Raw genomic sequence first — 25,436 nt, 5'->3', positions numbered from 1 at the left:
TCACTGGCAGAGCATGGGCAACTGAAGAGTCCTTGACTTGGGTAAGCATCCCTTAGCAACAACTAAAACTTCGGTGTGTTATCAACACTTTTCTCATACTAAATCCAAACCACAGCACTGTACCACCTACTAGGAAGAAAATTAACTCTATCCCAGCCAAAACCATGAGAACTGTAGACTTTGTCCCTCTGTGTATTTCTAGTGCTTTTAGGATTGTTTTGAAAATGGTGAAGATAATAGATGTACAGCTTGGCTCAAAGAGTAAGGGATGCTTCCAAATAAACTCCTTATGAATCATTGACCTCATGTTCCTCTGATACATAGACTTCTGTGAAATGCCCTTAAAAAAGGAAAGTTTTGTAAACTCAGGAATAGGTAAAGGATAATATGTAAAAGCTCAGTCTCCTACTACCATCTGAGCATAGCTGGGTGCAGTATTGTCCCAGAGCTCCAGGCTTGGTCTGTAAATACCAGCAAACAAAAGCCGCTGGGCAGATGCAGTCTGACTTCATAGAAAATACCTGAAAGGCCCTTCCCACCCCAGCACTGACCTTCACGGTCTGTGAGTTTAAACACCCCTTCCCTTTCCACTGCAAAATCAACCAAAGAGCAGAGGAAAAACTATCCTGAGGCAAAGCAGCTTTCCAAAAACTAAAAATAAAGCAATTTCAAGGTCAAAGCTCCAAGAAACATACGATGAGCAGAGATCTTGCCCCTTCAGGAGCAGGAGTGATGTGATAGTTCAGTGAGATTTCTCTTTTTTAATTATTTGGTATTGGCTAGTAAAGGAAAGACTGGTAGCGTTGGGAAGGAGGAGGGAAGTTCTGCTGGGGGGGCGGGGCATGACATTCATATGCAAAATATATTTCCATATCCAACTTGCCTTTTTGAAGACTGGCATCATTTTAGGGTCAAAAGCTATGCAGTGTTTATTTAATTTATGGGTGGCAAATATTGTTTTCCTTTAGATCTTGTTATGTTTCATATCATATAATAAGTTCCTTTATTACAAAACTTATTTTGACTTACTTCCTTTTCCTGATTTGGTAGATGAATGGCTTTTAATAACATGAATCAGCGTAGTGTACAGGGCACCAAATAGGAGTCATGGCATTGGTCAACAGGGCCTGATGTGCTCAGCCCCAGTGGGCTCATGCAGAACCACACCTGTATGGGTCTGTCAGTGTCAGAGTTACCTTCTTGTCTGAGCAGGGAGACACACATCCATAACCTCCTTGACGTGCAGGAGGCACTTGCTTTTCTCCCCCCAGGAGACACGAACAGCTCTACTGGTCTGCACCATTCAGCTTATCCATCACATCTCCTTGAGGGCTGCCTTGTGTTGGATATGAACAAAATCACTCTGCTTTTCCATGTATGACGTACCATGCTCCTGGGGGTCTGGTCAGGGTTTTTAATAAAACCACAGTATGTACAGCCTCTTCCTTTCCTAAGGAGACCCCTCCTGATGGGCTGTGTGGTGACCAGGCTGTGTCACCTTGCTCAGCGTGGTGCAGCTTGAGGTGATGTCTCTGGCTCAACTCACATGGCTCCTTGTAGACTGGTGTGGGCCCTTAGAGAGGCATCTGTCAGGAGGAAAGAAAGAATGTGTCTCTCCAGCTTATTTCCACCTTGGGCCTCATTATAACAAAACAAGGATTGCCAGTTGGACCAAAGTTGAGCCAAGCTGGGAAGTCTACTTCTCTGGGAATAGGTCCAAGACCACCAACCACTGTGTGTGCAAAGCATTTTACCATCACATCATCAGGACAAGCTGGAGTCCTCTTGGTCACGGCTGGACTTGGACCAGGGCGATTCAGGTGAAAGTTCATGGGTTTTAAAATTGGCTTGACAAAGTGCCCTGTCCTTCCCTCCTTCCTAATTAATGGTCCTGTCTAGACCCTTCTCACAATCAACTACTCCACCTCTACAGCTGGCCAAAGCCTGCACCTGTCCTCACTCCCCCTAGCAGGCTGTTGTTAATTCACAGCCCCAAAGTCTCCCTTCCATCAGTCCAGGGTTAGGTTGCTGCATTTTCCAGGCAATAGATAAAAAAATGAGATTGACAAATGAGTTTAGCATATGACTGTCACACATCATTTATTTAAAAAAAAAAAAAAAGACAAAAAAAAGACTAACTGGAAGGTCCATCTACTGCTTGTTTGCATCGCCCATCTGGGAGATGGAATATAAATTACTGATTGCTTTAGGACAAGTTTGTAATTCCAGTATAGCAAAAGGTCATAAGTTTTTCATGGGATGGGAACAGCAGATAATAAGAGTTTCTGCAGTTGGCATGGTATCAAGTGTGATGGCAAGACATGCTTTAAAGTATTGTTGTTATAGATGGAAATGTACAGCCACAGAAGTAGCAGTTTTACCTTCCTGGGAGAGGACACCGAAGCACTGCCATTAGCTTGCTTGCATTTGCAGGGTGTGTACCTTCCCAGATACCTGCTGCTTGGTTCACATGCTTGCTGAGAAGATGGAGTAACTTACCAGAGCCTGTAACAAGCTCACCTTTATGCAGAGTATGAGGTTTTCCACTCTTGGTTTAGTACAGTATTTTTCTAGCCTCTTTTTGATATGCAAACTTAATTTTTTTCCAACTTACTAATAACAGGCACGCTTTCTAGGTTAAGCTCTCTGAACATGCAGTGCAGAGATGGACTACAAGCTGAAAACTTTTGTGGTGTGAAGCAGGACAGTGTTGTGTTTTCATTTTGCTTTAGGAATTGTTAACAAAATAATCCCATCTGATGTTTGTGTTTCCAATTATGTATGGTAGTAAAAATAATAGACCTTCAGCTGTGAGCTAGGATGCTCTTGTGCTAAGTGCTGTACAAATACAGAACAAAAAGTCAGTCCCAGCATCAACGAGTTTAGACTTCAAGTACAGAGAGCTGCCTGCAGACTTGGGGTGGGGGGAAAGGGTGAAACAAAACAATAGGGCCGTGCTGGTGGTTCAGCTGCTGTCGGAGATGCTGGTGGGTGTCCTGGCTGTTTAGAAGGAGTGTCTTCCAGAAACAAAGGGTTAATGAAAGTGGAAACTGGTTGAAAACTTAACGAGCAGTCTATGACAGGGGCATCATCGGACCAGGCACCGGAGCCAGAGGGACAGGTGCTCAGGAGGGCATGAGAGCTGTCCTTCGAGGGCCAAGGCAGCCCTGCACTCTGGTAGAGGTGTGGAGAACAAGAACCAGGCGCAATGAGAGGCAGTTTGTGAAGTGTTGGTCAGAAGCATACAAAACCTGCACCATTCTAGGCTCAGCTATGGGGAGCTTAAATTATGGGTAGTGATAGACCTTCAAATATTATCTTGGGCAGTATTTGACCCGCTCTCCCTGCTGTCCGTACACTGCCCAAACCCCTCCTTTCTCTGCACCGAGGTGCAATTCACCTCCTCTGTCCTTACCCGCCTGAAAGCCATAGGTCTGGTATGAACTAGTGCCAGAGCTCTGCCTTTGCTGAGTGGAGAAAGAGGCAAGCAGCACACCGTCATCTACAGGAGCAGGCTCTAACGTGGAGGGGTGTATGAATTATTTGTTTAGCGTCTCTTGTCTGTGTGACTAACCTTGTCATGACACCTAACCTTCAGACAGTTAAAATTAGCTGAACGGAATCCTGTGCAGGCCTCCTCTTTGACTAAAGCCCTTATTAAGTATCTATACTTTTTTTGAGACGTTAAAAATAACAACTTAAAAAAATGTAGTAAACTTCAATTTCCCAGGGATACCCAAAACTACTGTTTCTTAGAGATGATGTGTTTTCCGACACTCGTAGGAATGTTACAATCTTACTTAATCTTACAAAGGAATGTTAAATGAAGGAGAATTACAATCCATTTCCCATTGCTAATGTTACCTCCTACAAACTGGAAACCATTTCCGTGATGGGAGGTTAGACATGGGGGGCTGGAGTCTACAGTTCTTGCTATGAACCGAGGAAGTTTTCTAAATATCAATGTTGCAGTATTATTTTTTGCAAAAACAGAGCAGCACAATAACAAATGCATTTAGTATAAAATATATTTTTATCTAGAACTGACCAAACGTAAAAATCCATGATCAAACAGGTTTTTCTACCCCAAAATGGAAGCAGTGAAAGAAAATAATAAAAAATAATCCTTTCCATGATTTTTTTCACCAGCTCTAGTTCTGATGAGCTTTAAACTACAACATTTATTTGAGTGTCTCCACAGATACTAATTTAAATGTCAACAAAGCTGATATGAGCATTTAACTGCTGATCACTTTAGCAGTTACCATGCTTGTCCCAAAATCCCAAACAGTCTCACCAATTTCCCCAGATGGAAAAGCCTCAGATGTCCCCAGTATAGCTGTCAAAATCCTCCTGCTACCTCTCTTTAGCTATTCTATAATGCTAATACATGCTTTTAGCAGAAAGGACCATGATAAAAAGGCTGAGAAGGAGAATGAACTATAAGTGGCATTCAGTGTTGAAGTAGCTTGATGATGAGAAATTATAGTAGGTACTAGATACCTCCTTCATCTGGAAAAAAAAAAATCCAAATAAAAAAAATGGGGATAAGCCAGATGTATTTAAATATAGAACAAGCCACCTCCTTTATTGGTGACTTCAAACTGAGATGACTTTGAGGGAAATATTATTTGACATCGTGTGCGAGTTGTGCTTTAGAGAAGTGTTCATGACGGTGTTTACAGGGGCTAAGCAGGTAAAATACAGTGGCTTGCTGTGCACAAGGTTAGTATAATGACCTACTCTTCCTTTCTGACATGCAGTTTTAAATTCTTGCATCAGGTTTCCTTCCCTCAACCTTTTCTTACTTTATAGCACTTCATCATCATCTTCACAGTAATTTTCTTTCTAAAATAGTCAATAAAACCTTGATCCCTGAACCAATCCTCCTTATTCTCCTCTGTGAAACTTTTCCTGCAACTGTTTTCTGCTCCTGCAATGTTGTTACTGCCGACCTCTGAAGTCTTTTCAGTTCTGCATTGAGTGTTTTCTGGTTTTACTTTTATTTTTCAGGAAAGGTGACCTGTGCCACATGGTGACACACAGACATTTTCTAACATTACTGGAGTGCTAAACCTCAGCTGCTGCCGCTGACTTCTACAGGACTTTCTGCCTAGGGGCTCATTGGTAAATCAGCTTCTACGTAGCCTAAGTGTTAGTGTTTCAGAGATGTCTTTTAGGAAATACTTAGATGATGTAAGAATCAGGAATCTTAAAATTTATCGCAAGCTGTTGCAAAGTTCATCGCGCATTTCCTTGACAGTTTGTCTACTCGATTTGTTAGTGCTCAGTAAATATCAAAAACAACCGTTCAGTTTTGATTTCTTCTACAGTTCATGCAATTACTTTGATTTAAATTCTGTAATTAGAGGTGGAATATTCCTGAAACAGTTTGCAAATTCTAACAGTCTATTTTGTTTTTAAAAGGCAGAAATGTGAATTAATAACCAAAAGTAAAATTAGATTGGAACTCTTGCATGAAAACTAATTTCCTGTGTTGTTTCTAGGACACACAAAATTACTCTGATAACACAGCTGAGGAGCTCATTAAATACATGTTTGGTCATGAAATGAATCTCCCGGTTCAGATGGGGAAGACAACACTAAGGAAGATGACCCTTAATAAAGGTAAGATGCAACTTAAGTACTTCCATCTTTTGTTAAAATATTTGCACACGAAGCAAGATTTCTTCGTATGAGTGTCTTCCTGCTCACTTATTCAGAGAGGCTGTCACCAGCGGTGATAATGACTGTCAATACATAAATTATATGGCCAGATTTATGACACCACGATGGGAACTGCCTGTTTATAACCAATTATTTTCAAGAAGTAATTATCACAATGCACCCAGGGTGAAATCCTATTGCTGTAAATGCTGAAAGGTAAGCAGCAGTGCACCCTGATGACAACGTTAGAATTATGGTGTCGCTCAAGCATTCAGGGGAGTTGTACTAAAGCACTTTCATATTTTTTAGTTTGAATCGTTAAGAGGGTTCCTGTACAATACGAGTACTAAATGATTGCACTCTGTCATTGGTGACTTTTAGTCTTCAGCATTAAGCTGTAGAGGGAAAATTTCTTCATTTAATTTCTTCTGCTTTTGGAAGATGTATTTATTCTGTGTATTACACAATATGGTATGTGATTGCAATTGTATAAACATATGTTTTTACAAGAGCTTTTAATAAGTGAATCTCAAAATGTTTGCAAGTTGGTGTTGAATAAATATAAAGAATACTGGATTCTGCTCCAAAACTTCTGAACCTTTTGAATACGTGTTTTGAGCTGCAAACCTCATGTTTTGAGCTGCAAACCTCATGAAAACAGGCTCTACAATGGGAATTATTAGTATTTTTTTAATCTATATATATATATATATTTGTTGTCAGGTTGGAGATACGGTGAGAATTACAGTTTGGCATTTCCACATCTGACTACGCCAGAAGTAAAAATCCAGAGGTGCAGAGAAATGACAATTAATTTGATATATTCATAGGTTTTGATATATTTTGAGGTCTCACCAAATGCTATTGTAGTAGACGGAAGGCCTCTTGCTTCAGTTATTTGCAGTCATCCTGATGAATTTCTAATGGAGATCTAATGGCTCCATTGAAAATTACTGTAATTAGGGAACGAAACAATATCTGTGAGCCCTACACTTACAGTTGTACTGAATCATTGAATATTTGATTAATAGTTGATTAAAAAAAAAGGTTTGCAAGCCTGTTAAGTGAATATTGATGAATAACATACTCTCAGGAATAAAGAATAGTGTATAAAGAATATAAAACAGGAATGTGCATGTCATTGCAGCTACACAGGTATACATTTCTGATTTGTTGACTGCTCTTTGGCCAACTTTGATAACAGCAGTGGAGAATTACAGTATGAGTTTTGCCAAGGCCTCAAAGACTAAGATTTGTGTTGGGGGAACCTTTTGTGTTAATTATGTATTTTTCCTCCTCTTTTTCTAAATATTTTTTCTTAAAACAAACAAAAAAAAAAAAAAAAAGGGAAAAGCCCGTGCTTTGTAAAATGTTGATTTCCTCTAAAAGATTATTTCCTCTGCTTCAGGAAGTTGGCATGCAGCAAACCACTTCTAAATCAAGCTGCAAGCCAGTTCTGTAAAAAACAAAGAGTTTATTGGTACCAGACATTTGTAAATAAGTAATTGACACTCATGCTATAACAATAAGCAATTCCAAAAAAAACAGGGAGCTGCCAGAATAAACAAGTTTGCAATGAGCTCCATCCAATGTTGTATATCCATCAGGGTCAGTCCATCAGTGGTGGTCAAAATAATAGCTCTGGGACCAGCTGGAGTTTCTGCAATGCAGCAGCTGTCTCCTGCTTTTGTCTTTTCCTTCCTTCCTTCTCTGCAGTCTTCCAGTGGGATCCCTAGGCATGGGCAAGCTGTGAGCTATAGCAAAGTTGTCTGAATAATCTGTCCGAGGGCTGGTGACAAATGCAAAGCCTCTGGAATGACTGGGATTTGAATGCACAGAGGACCAAGGTGAGAGGCACACTGCTGCCAGGGTGACATCGGCTCAGCATTTTAGCTTTTGACGGACCAGAACCACTCCATTAGGCCTCCCCCTGCCTTTGGGTTAGTGCTGTTGAGGATGCAGCTCAGGAACAGGCAGAGCACATTTGTCCTTTCTCCATTCTTGATGATTGGGTGGGATACGATGAACGTTCACATGCATATGATGCAATAGCATCTAATTAAATTTTGAGGTAGATTTCCTCCTCTCCCAGCCTTTTCCAGCTTCTGGCTGGCTCTCTTCAGTCCACCCTCCCCACCCCGACTACCATATTCTGTGCTTTCTCCTTACCTCCTGCATTGCTGCCTTGAGCAGGTCTGTAAAAAGCTGGCAGAGCAGCGAGGTAAGAGAGGGCTGCAACAGACATTTGCCACACTTCAGCAGCTGACAACTGTCACATAAAGTTGAAGGTAAAACACAAGGTAAGAATGGGTGTAAGGTCTGTCCTGAACTGTACGCGCACTTTGGTGGTGGTGGGTGTGTTAAAAATTGTATTAGGTAATAAGGCACTTGAGCAGAAATGTTATCATTTAAAAGAGGGGGTGCAGACCTCTATGCTAACTCTGTTCCTTCACTTCTGTCTAATGCAGCCTCTGAAAGGCGCCATACATCAGACTGGCGAGCTAGGTCAGAAAGCATAACTTTATTATTAGTGTGATTTAAAACCAAAATTAATGATGGCTTTGTGTTCAATGAAGCTGTGCCTAGTGTAAAAAACAAACAAACAAACAAAACCAAACCAACAACTGCATTCCCTTTGTCAGGGTCCACAGGTGAGGTTGATGGGGTTTTAGGGAGGGCGAAAGCTGGTGTGTTTTGCCCCACTGTGATCAGTTATTTTCAGAACACTTGATTGACAATCCAAAGAGCTATGTTTGTTTATTTTTTGTAAATGTGGTCTTATTATCTACATAACTTCCTTAGCAATTAACTTTTTGAAAGTTAGAAGATAGATAGATCTCAAGACTCCAAAAAGCCTTGGCGCAGAGTACCTGCAATGTGAGTTTCTGCTGGCTTTAACCCTCAGGATATCTAGAAGGAAAGGAATCTGGAAGGGATGTAAAAACAGAAATTTTCTTTTACAGCCTTTACCTTTCCTATTTGGGGTGATGATGCAGGGCTCTGAAGTGAGAGCAGAGGGCTGGCAGGTTGGAGACAAGGAACAGTTTAGGAATGTCTCTTCTCAACCTCTGCCCAAGACAGTTCATGGTGTTTGGTGAGTAGGGTTTTTTGCTGCTATTGAGACAATGAGCAGGAAAGTCAGAATATGCAGAAGATGGCTTGAATTCTTTGAATTGTGTTTTAGGTGTGGCATGTATGCTGTTGAAAGTGTTGTTATACAAGTAAGTACATAAATTTATTTTAATTGCTTTCATTAAAAAATGTTTCAAATCATAAATACTACAGGTTGCAAACAATGTAAGACAAAGCAAATAGTACAGTAATAGATGAACACCCACATTTATACTGTAAATCAAATATACGCTGCTATAGAGTAGAAATCTGTTGTTTTTCGGAACATTAGTAAGTATTTCCAAAGAGATGTTGCATTGCTGTGAAGCTATTTTAGGCTAATAGGAAAAGTATTTGAATTGTTCAGCAATAATCTCTTCAGTGCTTGTGTCATGACAGCAGATGTCTGAAATGTTACTGAGCTAAAGTGATTCTCAATTCCCTTGATGAATGACACAGTGAGTGAGAGCAATTATCCCCAAATTTAGCTGTTCTTTTATTCTCAAACTGATGTATATTTCCCAAAAACATTGAATGGCCTCTAAACAATCACACTTCAGTTTTGCGAAACTGCTTGCATGCTATTTGGTTCAGCTATGTCGCTCAGCATTTGTGGTGTGCAACGAATGGCCTGTGTCTATTGTTTTTGTTCCCAGATTAAGCCTCTGAAGGCTTGGGCAGTCTCAGGCTCTGTTGAAGTCATTGGGCTCTGAAGATGCTCACAGCTTTATTATGTAGTTGTTAAAAGCATTAGAATTTTCAAAGGCCTACCAACCAAATATTGCAAATAACAGTAGCAAAACCTTTTCATTATTTTGTACAAACACTAGTGCTACTTGGAGACTGTTCCATCCTCCAAATGTACATCTGTTTGAGCAAAGGGTTATCAGAAACAATTAACAAGGATATCAAGACCATTGCTCAATAACCACAGCCATTATTTTGCAATATTTATTGAGCTCTGCAGGGGTTTTCCTGGGATCAGAACTTGGCTGGTTTTAGTAGCAATATTTTCAGTTGTGTCATAGGGATTGTTATATGTTACTAGAGCTGAATGCCATTATGTGCCCTTTCAGAACTGCTAGTTACAGAACTTGCAGCAGTGCATATGTCTGCTGTAACCTATAGCAAAATGTCACGTAGTTTGAATACCAGCTGTACCTACCGTGAGTCTCTCTGATATGTATCACTATCCAGGGAACACGTCTGTTTCCTGTTTAACCCAGTTGATTGAACATTATACATCCAGGCGCATTTTTTTCAAAACACATTCTTGAATATCAAGAGAATACAGATAGATGCCACTTAAACCGGTTTTGTAGAAAAGACGCATGGGGATTTTAAGATGACCTTCACTGTTTTACTGTTTTACCTAAAACTCAGCTTACATAGTGCTTTGAGACACAAGTACAATCAGATGTTTTTCTTGTACAGCTAAAATATATGGGGTTTTTTCCAATAGATTTGCATATCTTTCCAGAAAGAACTACTCTTCTTAAGTAGCAGGTAAGGAAAAGAATATGGGTAAAATATTTGGGGAGGACCGAGAAAGGACATTTAATATATTTAATCTTATTATACATTTTTCTACATCAAAGTCAACAGGCTGCAAATATATTCTGCTACAAAGCTTTGTGTAAGAAATATCTCTATAAGAAAATACATCTCATTAAACATTTCCTGTAAATAAATTATCCCAAATAACTATGTCTTACAAGAGGAAAAGGGGGATAGGCCAATGATAAGAAAAGCTTAAAATTACTGAAAGCCAATTTTTGCACACACCCACCCACCCGCTCATGCTGGGTATCATTTTCTTTTTTATGTAGTCACAACGAGAGTAATAGAGCTCTTCTGCTGAGTATGTGCTATGCCATTGTAAATAACACTTGCAAAATTGGTACCTGTACTTGTTTAATATCCTGAAATTATGCTATTTCTAAGTTTCAGTTACACTGAAATAAGCAGAGCTGCAATGATAGGACTGCAAGATAAAACTCTGACTGAGACTAATAAAAATGAAGAAGACTCTGTCTCTGAGCGGTGCTTCTAGGTCAATAAAAAACTTAACCCCAGTAGGGAAAAGAGGCATGTGAAATACTCTTCTTATTTAGACTCTTACGAAAGATAAAGGCAATGTAGCTGAGGTCTAATTAAGGAAGTCTGAATAGGTGGTGTAGCCAAGCTATAGCTTTAAAACAACCACTAGTGGAAGAAGGTGTCAGGTATGGGTAACATGGTCTTCAACATTAAACTACAAACTGGTCTACCTGCATTGTTCAGAATAGAATCTGAACATTGTTCAGATTGAACGGAAAAGTCCCTTGTATTACAAAACATGAAAATGGGTAATTACAACTTAGCAGTAGCTCAATTATAGAATGATACCTCTGTAAAGAAATATCAGTCTCTTTACCAACAAAGGAATACTTGCAAATAAGTAAAATGAAAAAAGTTTGAAAAGATCTGGGAGACAAGTCAAGGGATAGAGACTGTCCTTTTTTGTAACCAGTACACAAACAACGTAGAGTTGTCAGTTGTTTCCACAGTCCCTGTACTTCCATCATTCCTGGCAGAACAGTCCAGACGGAGAGGGCTTCAAGTTCAGGCTGAATACATGCTAGAGGCTGGTAAGATGTGACACCACATGATGTTTAACGAGGCATTTGCAGTCGTACCATCTTCTTGCATCCTTTTCTGCAGGAGAGAAGGTGCTCACAAGAGCCAGCAGCTCCTTTTTCTTTGCTGCCTCTAAGAAACAGAGCCATTATACTTCTGCAGAGCGCCAGCAGCAGCCTGTTGCTACTAATAAAATGTAAAAATTTGAGTTTGTAACAGTATGCTCTAAATACCTCAACAAATGTCTACATCATCTGTTATAACAGCAACAGTGAAACAACTTCATAGCTCTTCGTGTTAGGCACTTCAACACTCTGCTACTTCTTCTTGAAATGTCTATAATACAAGTATGCTTAGGCAAGGAAAGTATATTTAGGAATAATGAGCAACTGCCTGTATATAATTCTGGATTCAGCATGCACGTATTTGCTTCACCTGTTCAACCCCCCGTATACTAGCAGTAAACTGAGGCAAATAAAAGCGATTAAGTGCCGTACTATGACATTGAACTACATAAAGCATTTCAATTTACCTATGTATAGGAAACAAAACCCTGTTTAAATGCCTCCTGTTAGAGAAACTGCTGCTTTCTTGAAACTGTGAGATGGCAAGTTTTCACCTCTTTCACGAGGGCTGTGAAACAGCACTCTTGTCCTGCAGGAGTGCTTTCTTTGCTGGTGTGAGCCCTGAATGACAAGGGTGTGTGGACATTCACAGTAACTTTATATTTCCATTTCTCACACCTGCAATGTGGCAAATAATGCGTTGACAGACGAGCCTTCCTGGCACGCGTTGCTTCCTATAGGAGTACAATGTATACAATTTACTTGGCAGTCATTACCACACTGGAAACCCACTGCAGCCCTAACACTGAACCCCTGAAACATCACGGGACAACACAGCAAGGTAAGTGACATTAATTTCCACTGTTCTTGTTTGCATACTAGCATTTCCCACAAACTGTAGAAGTTATTTACAGAAGAGCTGCACAGTCGGAGAACTCCAGCTGCGCCTGTGTTTACCACCAGCTCAAAAAGAAATGCATTTGGTGTGACTTCTACTCCTACCCTAACTTTTACTTTAGCCATTCTGCTTTTATTTGCAGTCCTTATTTCTCACCATGCCATAATGCATTAAATACATAAATCCACAGTCACTTAATACTATCTTCCCAATCCTCATTCAGATTTTCTGGCATACGTGAAGTCTTGATTTAGAAGAGGAGGTCGCATCTTTCCATACTTTGCAAGACAGCCCCTTGGCACAGTCACACCGTTGGAAAATCTCCAGTCCATGAGACCCTTTCTTGCGCTGTTTGGTGCACACCTCCCCCTGATGCAACACAGGCTTGCAGATTTTGGTCCAGAAATGGCGAGCACAGCAGTGTCCCTCAATACAGTCTGATGACCGCAGGCAGGGATCGCCTTCATGTCCTAAAAAGAGCAACCAAACTATTTTACCTCATGGGAAAATGTGAAAGTGCAAGTTCAGTGCAGACTGACAAGCAAATGAAGCTCAGCAAAAGGAGTGATTTTGTTTCCATCTGTGGCTATTTAAAGGATGTAAACACAAGGGAAGAGATGAATTAGGAAGGTTCAAGGAAATAATTAATGAGACCTGCCATAAGAGTTAGTAAGGAGAAATTCAGCTACGGGATTGCAAGCAGAATTAAGAGTGCTTAATTACATGACTCTTATAAGAGGAGGATGTGTGCAATCTTGCACAGCTGAAAAATGGACTGTCAGTCCACCCCTGATACAGAGAGGAAAGCAGAGGCTGTTTCAATCACAGGAACTGTTGATTGATGTTATATTACTTTTTGAGTCATGCTGTGAATTCTCACGATAGACATTCACTCCCTGTGAAATTACTGCTTATTTCTGGATTGCATTGCTGTATCTTAACAGCTCTATCTTAACATGATTCATAACCTGAAGGAACAAAGCAGTGTAGTGCAAACGTGATCTTACCCTTTATGTGTGACAGCTTGGAGCGCGGCCTCCCTAGGTTTTGCCATCCCAAATCCTTGCTAGCATAATGACTGTTCTTCTTGTTGCGTGGCCCTTCTAGAGCAGGGATGTGAGGTGTAAGGATGCTTTCAGTTACTGGTATGCAAATACCTGTGAGGAAAAGACAGCCAGTCAAAGATTTGAACAAGAGGAAAAGAAATTGAAAGATATACACAGACCAGGATCAGAACCAGGACTATGAAAGTGCTGGGGCTTGGCCTTGGTGATGCTCAGCTCTAATCAACCTCTGTCCCTGATCCCTGGCACCTAACGGCACTACAGCTCTGCCTCGCTCACTGCCCGGCTATCTTGCTGTCACTCTCTCTGGCTTTATGGTCCAAGTACCTGGAGATTGCCTTGTAGACATCTCTCTCCAGTTTCTGGAAGAGAGTATGGGAATGCAAACAGGATGGTTATAACCCCCCACCCCGGGAGTGTAGATCAAGGATTCATTAAGTCTCTTTTGCTTCCTCAAAAATATGGGTTCTGTACAGTTCTGTACCAAACCACATTGAATATAGTGCTGTGATTTCAGTCAGCGGCAGCACCATTTTTGGGTTTCCCCACTCCAAAATGGGAAAAAGTCTAGGAGTACACAAGCCTTAAACATAGAAATGCTATTAAAAAAAATGGAGTGGAATGAAGTAGAAAATGAAAATTTTCTTGGTTTAGAAACAAAAGCACAGTCACCCAGAAAAAAATACTGTTGCTGGGAACACTCAGAGAAATAGATGCTATCAAAATGTTGATTTTATGGAGGAAAACCAAGAAATTATTGATATACCATTATTGCAGCGGTTCCCAGGGCAACACATGCCATCTCTGTGGCAACGCTTCTTCTTCCTCCGGCACATCATGCATGCAGATGTTGCTTGATGAGGACTGTGACAGTATCGCCCAACTTCACATTCCTTATCGTTGGTACAAGGATAAGCCTGGTGGGTTAAAGAAAGGTTCACAGTGAAGCACTCTTTCATACAAGACATGTATGCCACCCATTTGAAAAAAAACAAACACCAAATACCACCACTGAAACTCCCAAACACACAAAGAAACCAGCAGTTGATATGCCACTCACTGGGGCCAGGAGATGCAGGTAGGGATGCTTCACTGCAGCCATATAACAGTCCTTGAGTTCATGCTGCTGGTGAAGATGTATCTGCTTAAAGAGTCGGTGAGATACAACCAGCTTCCTCATGATTTCACCTTTTCTTGCCTCAAACATATGTTGACACAAAAGAACTCATGCTTTTGTGGGTTCAGGCCTCTGAATTATATTGTTCTCAGAAAAAAAAAAAAACTCTGAGGCTGTTGAGAATTTGCTTTGAAAACTGTTCTTTTAGACAGAGAACTTATTTCTCTTGTTTTGTGCCATTCTGTTGAGAATTGCAGAAGAAACAAGAGGTCTCATAATAAAACCAAGCAAGTTTTCTCCAGTGCCATCAGTGGAAGGGAGAACCATGCCATTTCCCACGTGATTTCATTAGTTGTTTTCTTTGTCAAAATATACTTTACAGTACAAAAAGTGCTGGCTGGATATTTCCCAAGTACTGCTGCCCCATTACTTCTGCCCTCTGAATATGTGCCTTTGAAGAATGATTCTGGAGTGCAGCTGTTTGGAGTAACCTGACGTATGTGTACGTCTTTCTCCCTGAAGAATAAACATTTCCGCTTGAGTCCATCCTTGAGTTCATCGAGAGGATGAATATCAAAGAAGGCCAGATCTTTTAACTAGGAGTAGCAATAAAAGACAAAAGCACTCACCTGGTCAGTAGTTTTAAGGCAAAAGTGGATTCTACCTGTTCTAGCAAAGCAGATCTGAAGTGCTCTCCCCACAACCTCATCATTCCTTTCCTTCATTGCTCCAGAAATAAATCATTAATATTGACTTACAACTTATGATACAGTTACCATAAAAGTAAGACTTCCCTGACTTAAATGAGACCTTTCTAAACTAAGGATCTTACAATACAGAAAAGCGATTTTACATAGACCTGTGAATGGTTATACCGAGTTTGGAAAATACTAATACTGTTAGCGGGGGGAAATGCAAATAAAAAACAGATGGACTAGCTAAAACCTGAAGATGAAGGCATTTTAGACCCTTGTCTGTCATCAAGACCTTCATAACTGCATCTTTTTTCCAATATGGGCATGTGGTATACACCTGCAACTTGTCAGCAAGAAGCCTACTTGCAGTTTTCCTTTGGTTCCTCAAACAGCTTTTAAAAAAAGGGTTCCCTGATCCTCAATGGTGCTAATGAATGCTCTCACATACCATATCTAGTGCCAGTTTTACTTTTGGCTTTTAGGCTGAGTGACATGTAAAGGCTAGCTTAAGATACGCATCTAATTGCCAACTCTCAGCTCTGTCTTTAAGAATGGTAAAAGTAACAAAAGAGAATTTCAACATTAAAAACTGCCAAGGAAAGTGACATAAACTCAGCCTTTAGTCCCACTCTAGAGCCCCATCCTGAATAAAGATGACACTTCTAAGATGAAAAAAAATAAGCCAAAACATTGACCTACCTAAGGCAAATGACTGCAGCACATCAAAAAATAATTTTGTGTTACATGTAGCTCAGACAACTAGCAAGTCCATTCAAAGCCCCAAAAGACCAGCTGCCAGCCAGCTATATGAAAAATCCTATTGCAAATGCCTCATGCCATCAGTTGCCTTGATCTTTCTTCCAAAACCACCATTCATTTGATATCCTAGCTATCAATCACAAGGAGCTAGGAACAAAAATGCCTACGTAGTCTTGTGTCTATCTCCTAGTCTCTAGACATTCATTGGAACAACTGCTCCCAGCAAAGTAATTTCTGTCACTGCATAGCATTCAGTATTAAAATACAAAACCAAAACAGAATAGTGTGTACACGGCCTTGGCTAACACAAGGGGAAAAGTGTTCAGAATTGCCCCATTGTTGGCAGTAGCTGAGCCAATCTAGGTATAAATATGTATAGTTTTAGAAAAAATATATGGGATGAAGAAAAAATACTTGTAAAAATGTACATGCTGACAATTGTGTATACATGAGTCAAGGTTTTCAAAATCTCCTACACCACAGTGCCTGAAATACAGTCTTTATGCTTAGAGAATTGCAGAGAACATTTCCTATATACAACGCGAAGACGCAGATCAGTCCCAGATGGAGAGGGAAAAAGCAATCTGTAAACCAGCTCTACTTCCCCAGCAACGATAACTAATTCTACAAGGCACATCATCCTTCACATTCTTCAGCTATACATATCATTTTCTGGTTGTAAATCTCTATCCACTAAACACAGCTTTGATATCATGGGAAAACAGATGAAACCAAGATAAAATATGTAGCGCTCCCTGAAGCTGCATTTAAACAATCTTATTTAATTTTTTAGCCCAGATTACAGGCGATCAAGTCACCCGTAGCATGACATAAACTAGATTTGCCTGCGATAATGAGCTGCATTTTCAGAATGTGTTCTCTGATTAAGAGCATTGCTTGCTGAGTTTTCTCCTCAGTCATTCCACTTACTTTTGTATCCTTGTATAAAAGATACTGTTGAATGCACATCCAAAAATGTACAGCAAAGATGTACTGGATTTTTTGCCCTGTTGGAGGATTCAGGCTAGATATTTAAACAAGTGCCACTCGTACTGTGCCAAGATGTCCACCATGTGGACATAGTCCACCAAGACTAACCTTTGCAACACATGTTAAACATTTCTTTTTGGGAGAGGGAATATGAATATCCATTCCTGTTATTCTTGAATTTGTATTCAAAATGCCAAGAGTACAAGATAGAAATACTCAAGTAAAATTATGCAGATGGTAGAGGAGAAAAGCTGGGGAATTTTATAGTTGAGCAAGTCCTGCTACGAGGCTGCTGAGGCTTTTCCTTTTGTATGAACTTCCCAGTGATGCTGGGGAAAGGACTGACAATTGCGACTAAGTGGCTAACACCATTCCCTTGATTTGAGGAAAGCGCAGGAGTGAGATTTATTTCTACATTTGTCTTCCCCTTTTGGCAGAGGAGTTTGAACTTCACACTTTTTCTTGATGCAATGAAGTTTTATTGGTATTTTTGCTGGAGTCGTTTGCCATGGTCATCCTGCACCACAGAGTGTCACCGCAAGCTGGAGCCATACTAAGTGGTGGGGCTGTTGTGCTATGGAGTCAGTCAGTCTGAGTCTCTCTGTCTGGCACTATAAAACATAATGGAGAAGCACTTCAGAGGGAGAGTAACACAGCTGCTGTAATGTGCTGAAGGGTGAGTCAGCAGGCTGATGGCAGACACGCTTAATTGAGCTTTGGGAGATAAGGGCTTGAATTTCAGCATGGCCTCCAGCAAATATTTGAAGAGAATATTCCCAGCCAGCATCTTAGTCACCAGGCTCTCATTTGCTCGTGTTATGATGTCTTATTTGTTTTTATGCTGAAGCAACTCCATGCCGTACTACCTAAGTCCGTCGGAGAAAGGCAGGAAGAGCCACTGGCATTTTTACCTAGACTGTGTCATCACGTATCCAGCAGAATCAGTCCTAGACACTGCTGGCTTCAGACCCACCTTCAATGCTGAGAGGAGCTGTGCCTAAATAAGTGATTTCGTGGAAAAGATATCAGTAGTGACTCCTCCAGAAGTAGTTAACTTTTTCTTTTTAAACACATCATAAAGTCCAAGTGCAGAGTCAGTCCTGGCAGGAGATCATGGCTACTACCACTCCCAGCAGAAGAAACAGCATGGAGGTTATTCATTACCCTTTCACTTGGATGCTGAGCAGCACTCTAGGGGAAAGCTAAAGTGTCAGGTACCACATAAATGACAATATCACTCCAGTTACTGTACTGGACACTTGGCCAGCTTCTGTCTCACACAACTGTCCTGTAATGGTACTGGGGACTGAGCTGAAGAACAGGACAAAAGCCACAGCTAGCTGTACAGCCAGAAAGTAAGAGCACTGTAGAGCTATCTGGTCAATCCCTCATCACTCTGTCTCACCTGGTGAAGAGGCGGTAGCTATTGCAAAGGCGAGACAAATGGCTGAAGAAAACGGACACATACATTGCCCCAGGAATAATCTTGTTTCCTAGGTACCAGTGTGTTAGAAATCAAATTTAGGCTACTAGTCACAGTCTCGTACATACAGAATCCCTAGTTATTAATACCCTATGCAAATACCTGTGCCACTGGGTTATTCTATCACATCCAGCAGAAATGTCTTTTTCTGCTATCAAAAGACTCATCTTTTATATCACATTCACATAAACTGGTATATTCATACCATGTCTGTGAGACAGCTTACCACAAATGAATTTATACTGCAACTCAGTCTCTTACTCATTTGTTACATCAGGAAAAAAGGTTGTTTGCTGTACTTCAATTCATCACACCTTTATAAATTTTAAAATAATGACTGTAAAGGAGGTGGAAACTGATCTATCTACAGCCAGTGTGCTAACTAGATGATCAAAACTGGCCTGAACTATAGGCAAGAGGGCAGAGTTTCCATCCTCCACATAAGAGCTGAAAGTTAGAGCTTGTTTGCCCTTTAGTCTTGGGAATGTGCATATTGCTTAATATTCCACAGCCATCAGGCATGATGAAGCAACCAACTGGCTCAACCACGGTGAAAGCCTCTCCTTCCCATCCTGCTTTGGACAGGACAGAACTATCTTTCTGACCAAGGACTTGGTCCTCATAAGAGCAAACATATGGAGTAGCCACAGGGGTACCAGGTCAACTTTTGCTTTTCTCTCTCTTTCTGAAGAATTAGTTAATCCAAAGTAAAAGCATGACAATAAATGAGGAAATGCAAACATATGCTTTAACCAAATAGCTAGCTGTCAAGACTAATTACAAAGAATGCAAGTAATTGTTTGACTCCTTGGTTGGGCCTGATTCTGGGTTGGAATCTCAAATCTGTTTGGGCTTTTAACAGATTAACATTGATGGGACAGTTGCAGGCAACATATCACCTGTAGAGCTAGATGAATACATCACACGCGGGATTTGTCCCACTCGCCTGTTTGGAGATAGAATGAAGATCCTCTCTATGAAAGTCAACGAGAAGACCTAACACAATCACAGGATACAAACCTTTGTGACAATGGAAATAACAGCTCTTCATTCAGAACCACATAAACGTGATAAAGCAAAATGGAGAGGGGGAAAGTCAAAGTTTTTTAACAAACCAACCAACTTCCCAACTCTTCATGGGCTGGGTTTTTTTTTCCCCTGCAAGGCAATTAAACTAGTTTCTGATAGCTTCTCAAGTGTATTCAGATGAATTCATGTCTAATTGAAAAAAATCAGCCTAGCTTTCTCCAGGCTGCTAAGCAAACATGTACATTAAGATATGGATGGGGAAATGATCGTCATATACTACTATTTTGTTTTTAATCCCAAATGAGAAAAGAGTTTATCAGCAGCCATCTGGAGTAGTGCAATTTTCCCACAGCACTGCTGATGTTGCTTTTTTCTATTCTTAGCTCAAAACAAGCATAGATGATAGCAAGGGATCTCACTGTGCACAAGCAGAAAGCCATGGTTAATTTATCCCATGGAAGAAATCATGCTGTGCTCTCAGACAGCTCCAGAAATGGATCCTGTCTCAAACTGATCTCACCAGAAACTCGCAACTCTCAGTGACTGCTGTGGCACAGACCATTTCTGAAAGCAAAATTCACAGTAGTAGCAATGGAACAGATTTACTCCATTCAGCTGCCATGACAAGTTTAACAATCCAATTTTTCTCACCAAACCTCCTTCTTGTTAAAATAATACATCTCTGACCCACTTCTCTGCCAGACCCAGAGAGAAGAGCACCATCTTCCACCTCTAGATTAAGCACAGGCACTTTCTTCTAGCAATAACTTATTTTTGACTTTTCAATTTACTTAAAACAACGCTGTTCATTCACGAGGTCTGATTCACAGAGTGCTACATCGTGGATACATACACCACAGCCTCCAAAGATCATTCCTTCAGACTGTGTGGCTAATAGCCCCAGAAGCCTGCATTATTAAAACAATAAATATTCATGTTTCAAAGTAATACTCAATCCACTGATAGACCACCAGGGGAAGAACACTTCTAAAACGTGGAGTAGTCCAGCTCTCACGATTTGTTAGAGCCAAAGAAAACTCAGATCTTAACAATCAAAAAAACAAACCTCACTGAGGTCCCTCTGAACTGACAAGGCTTCAGGACTGAGGTGGTTTCTGACACAGGCTTTCCTTGTCCCAACAAAAATGTCATGGAAAACAACTCTCTGTTCCGCAAGTGGAAGGCAGTTGTGCAGGGAGCTGTGCTTAGGGGGAATGTGCAGCTGCATGTGGTGGAAAGGCAGTCAAATACCTTAAAATAACCACAGGAGCTGTGTTGCCCTGTTGCAAGCAGAGGTATCCAGTGCAAGCGGTGCCTCCTTCAGTGCAGACAGAAATCCTCCAAAGACTTTTCCTATAGGAAATCACACTCACACTGTGACTGACCCTCTGTGATCTCCTGGTCCACATGGTGAATTTCAATGAGCATTTTTGGTCTACAGCAGAACCTCTTGTTCCACGGCTTACAGTTCACCACCTTTTCTTACAGAACTGCCTGCATTTTGCATCCTGCTGGGAGGAGGGAGTGTCTGTTTAATGCTGGCCATGGCTTCATGAGGAGATACAGGGAAGATAATCTGAAAGACTGCAAGCGGATCATTTAAATTCCTGGGTAGATACTATAATCTGAATTAAAGTGACCGTAATTTAGTGCATTTTTCATGTATTATGAAAGTATAAACTCAAAGATTTAATAAGGCATTTAAAGTAACCCACCTTACAAGTTTATTCAATTTGATTCACCTTCAATTCCTCATCTAGGTAAAACCTGAAATGAATTACCTTTCCAAATGACTTAAAGGGCAGCATACTATGCCCAGATGTATGTGGTTTATACAACAGAATAGCATAAAGCTATCACCAGGACACAGCATATACATTGTAGTTCCCAAGGCAGCACAGCCATGGGTCTTCCTGTTCTACCACACCTTTAATGTAAATTTATCAACCTTGGTTCCATATTGGTGTCACTCTGCTGAATTTTCTGCTATTTCAGACGAAGCGTGCAATGTTTCCTGCCCCACACACAGTGTGCATACACAGGTGCTCAACCTTTTGCTCCCTACCTCGTATTGTGACTATGGGATACAGAAAGCAAGATTAAAGAAGGTTCAGAATTTTGGCGAACAGTCAGTGTGACCCCCAGTTTTTATGGACTTTTTCTCAATGTGTACGATTCTTATCGTCTGGTGAACTACCAGCAGCAGCATTACAACAGAGATCATCCAAGTGATATTAGGTAATCTCTGAAATCAACAATGTAGCAGCAGATGTGACAGGAAGCCTCTAGGTCTTGATTTTGTGTCATTTTAAAATCCATCACCTACCGCTCAAAGAATAAAGGTTTGTTAATACACACTTTGTTCTATGTCCAGCCTTTTCAGCAGACTATGCTTGCCCTTTCATTTTTGCCTTTTCCCCACCCCTTTTCTGATGGTTTTGCTTTTTAGTTTTGTCTCTAATTGGCTAGTTGTTATCTGTTCCAGAATGAAATTCTGCTGTTTTTTTGATCGACACATTTACTGCATTAGATGAACAATAGGTTGCCAAAACCAGTTTTCTTTCTGGGTCTATTAACTCTAGAAGCATGGAGTTTTCTATTAATCTAAGAATACTAGCAGATCCTATGGCTCACAAAGCACAAGCATTAAACCACAGGTAGATACTCAGATATGGTGGTTGGGAGTAGAATAACGCTGCTGGGAACTGACAGCAAGTTACTGTTAAACACCTGGGTCTGAACATCTCCAAATGATCATGGACTTTCAAGGCGGAGCTTTTTTTGAGAGCTATCTTCACAAGCATGCGCTCACAGCAAGAAAAATGAGATGACAGCTTTACCTTCTGTAGTATTGCTATTAAGGAAGTAAACTTCCTTTGCTTTTAAACATTTACAAAATCTAGAAAAAGCAAGGGGGAAACCCTGTATTACTGAAGTCAGCACAAAAACTCCCTTTGTCTGCTACAGTGCCTGGAAAGAGAACACTTCCAGGTTATAAACATTTGCACAGCATCTGCACCTCAACCTGGAAATGACTCTTAGGTGTTTCTTGCAGAATACAAAGCATTTAAGACACCAAATGCAGTTTCTCTGGCCCTCATATTTAAAAGGACAGGCCTGAAAACGTCAGTTTGTGTCAGCTGGAGAGACAGCCAGATGCCGTATGTCTGAGAAGGATGAACAAAGAGTCTCCACCTCAGCAGACTGCTGACTGCAATCTAACATTGTTACTGAATGTCAGCATTATTGTTTGTCTCCCTGATGGTCGTTTATGTGAGAACACCTGGCTCATACACCTCTCTGAATCCCCAGTTCTTTCCCTATGCATCATAAAACATCATTGCCATCTGATATTCAAAACACCGTCCCTATTTTCCTGCTCAACACAAGCCCCTCTGCAGCATGGTGGCTGTGACTGCTCTATTGCAAGGGGAACTGAGAGGGACCAAGTCCTTTGAAGTCCAAAGCTCCTACAGAGAATTGAAATCAGACATCAAAAATCAGTCAGCCCAGCTTTAATATCAGAACAAACAAACAACACCAGGGCACCTGCACCAGCTCCCTCTCTCCAGGCTCATCCACCACAGAGATCTCAGAGACATGGCCACAGAAATTCATGTGTTTTAAGGACATGTAAAGAAGAAAAAAAAAAAAAAAAAAAGAAAGGAAAAATAAAAGGGGGGGATACTTCTTTAGTATTTACATTTGGTCTGCATAAGTGAGACTGAGAAGCAGGACGAGTCAGTAATGCAACTTGGGGCTTCCCCCTTTATAACAACAGGAAGAATTACAATATGAGAACACAGCTCCTCATCCCGACTCATTCTAGGAGCAGTTACAGTTGTACAAGGAGCCAGCAGTGCTCATGCAGTGGGGCTACCTGCAAAAGAGCAGCTGTCCTGGGAAAGTGCTGGGTCACAGCCCCCCGAGGGCACAGGCAACCTCTGTGAAGTGGTTAGACTCATATTACTGTTCAGCTGACTCCACAGTAAGGGTAAAAGGAAAAAAATGTAATACTAGGCTATTAAGGCAAATTATCACACTTTACTCACAGGAGGCCGAAGATGGCAGAAAAGGAAAGGACCCCTAACAGCATCATTAAAAAAAAAAAAAAATAATCATTGTACTCTTATTATATGATTAAGTTAGAGCTGCCTACCCAATTTCAGCCTGTGGTAAATAACACAGCAATCAAGGTTTCAACACTATTTACCCTTTTTCCCCTTTTCTTTTAAAATGCTCCCGGTTAATTTTGCACAAACAAGAAAACAGGAATAACACAGCAAGGCAAGAATAACTTGTGAGTAAAACCAGATGAACACTAACATATTTACATAGTGTAATGACTTCACTATTAAATCAAACAAACCCAGGCCCCAATTCTCAGAAGAGGGAACTGAGCACATGCAGTCCAGGAGGCAAGAATAGGGTGGCTTCAGACTACATCTATGTCTGCAGCCCCTGTGTTCGTAGGGACTGCTCTTAGTTTCAGTCTGCAATAGCCACTGAGGGACCATCTTTCATTCCAGACATTGTACTCTGACTACACCCTCTTCTTGATCTTATGGGCCCCTTTCCATTTTCAGGCAAGACTTCCTTCAGCGCTAGGGACCATAACGCAGAAGAGACAGGACAACAGGATTTCAAAAAATACATATTTCACAGAAAAAACAAGTAATGTCATAGAAATGAGAGAAAAAAAGGAGAGGGGGAAAAAATCCAGACTCAGGTCCACTCGATACAAAGGACAGTCATTTCTTGATAAAAGGTACCAAAAAAAGTCCCACCCACCCCACCCCCACCCCCAACCAAACCAAAAGTGCAGAGAAACAGGAATAATCCTATGCAATATCTGAATCAAGCCAAAATAGACATTGTCCTATTCTAGCTGTTGTCAGCATGCAATTACCTAGGATTCTGGCATTTAACACCGAATTAACTATAAATCTGTTCTCCACCCTCAAAATTAGCTGTTCTGCAGCTGAGACTTGTATTTACCCTCTTCCCTACTACATTTTACTGTATCTTCTGAACTTAAGTCTTCAAGCACTGTCTTCTTGCCTGAAAATAATATTCTTTTTGTGGAGTTACGGAAGCTCTTCTTTGTTCCTAGATGTCTTGGATGTTGATCAACAAAAAGTCATTAAAAAGTTTAATCCTCTATGCTTGGCACTACATCAGTCTGAGAGCAGTTTCTTTGTAACAGCCTTTGGAATATATATCCATTAATTATTTTTTTTCTTAATACTGGTCACCCACACTTTATAGTGGGTGGCCCTTTCATTTATCCCATTACTGTATTTCCACTTCTAAAGTTAAGCCAGATGCAGCAACCTGATACTACTTCTTAGTTCACTCAACTTTATTGTAATGAAAACTTCCATGTATATTTGATACTTTATAGGAAAGCCAAAGAAACAGGAACCATGGTAATACTGCACCACCTTCTTGACAATTTTTATTCTACATGAGTTGGATTCTCCAGGGTACTGCATGCTTTGTGAGCAAGGATTTTTCAGATTTAGATGCCCCAGAGCACAAACACAGAGTCAACTCATATCTGAACTCCTTGTTGGTATTATTTGTTATAACCACACCCAGAGGCAACGTCTAGCTGCTGTGCTTTCTTATAATTCTACATGGTCAGTTCTTTAGATAGTCTACATAAGCAGGACCAAACAATGGCAGAAAAGATTTTAAGGGTTTTAGTTGTTAGTTTTGTTTGGGTTTTTTTCATTCCTTATGTTTTCCTGCTCATCTAATTCTCCAGGAGACAGGACTGCACAGAATACTTTGCATTCAAAACAAGTGAGACAGCACGTTTCCCTGGCAAGGTGCCCTTTGCACCATGCTCTGACAAGCACTCAGGCTTGAGGATCTCTCCACCTGCACTGAACCAACAGGTATGTCAGTGATGGTTACACACCTGCTCTGCTGAA

At 40.7% G+C, this 25,436-nt stretch overlaps 2 protein-coding genes across 2 annotated transcripts in view; one reads left to right on the top strand and one right to left on the bottom strand.

Moving 5' to 3' along the window:
• Positions 1 to 6,365: 6,365 nt before the first annotated feature.
• The window catches only part of DKK2 (dickkopf WNT signaling pathway inhibitor 2), a 53,479-nt gene continuing 34,408 nt past the window's right edge, over positions 6,366 to 25,436 (bottom strand). The window contains exons 2-4 of the mRNA XM_080374072.1: positions 14,191 to 14,341; positions 13,368 to 13,517; positions 6,366 to 12,830 (exon numbers count right to left, since the gene is read on the bottom strand). Of these exons, the coding sequence (XP_080230198.1) occupies positions 12,580 to 12,830; positions 13,368 to 13,517; positions 14,191 to 14,341 (552 nt within the window). The 3' untranslated portion in view covers positions 6,366 to 12,579. The remainder of the gene's footprint in view (positions 12,831 to 13,367; positions 13,518 to 14,190; positions 14,342 to 25,436) is intronic.
• LOC308058383 (uncharacterized protein) lies at positions 8,655 to 24,672 on the top strand (the record flags this gene model as incomplete). The annotated part of the gene is made up of 4 exons (XM_080374079.1): positions 8,655 to 8,761; positions 8,852 to 8,888; positions 10,241 to 10,284; positions 20,986 to 24,672. 4 exons carry the CDS (start codon positions 8,655 to 8,657, stop codon positions 21,098 to 21,100), a joined length of 303 nt encoding a protein of 100 aa, XP_080230205.1. The 3' UTR covers positions 21,101 to 24,672.

The sequence above is a fragment of the Falco punctatus genome (assembly GCF_963210335.1).
Source record: "Falco punctatus genome assembly, chromosome: 1".
NCBI lineage: Eukaryota > Metazoa > Chordata > Aves > Falconiformes > Falconidae > Falco > Falco punctatus.
This window is presented reverse-complemented; position numbering and strand designations above follow the sequence as displayed.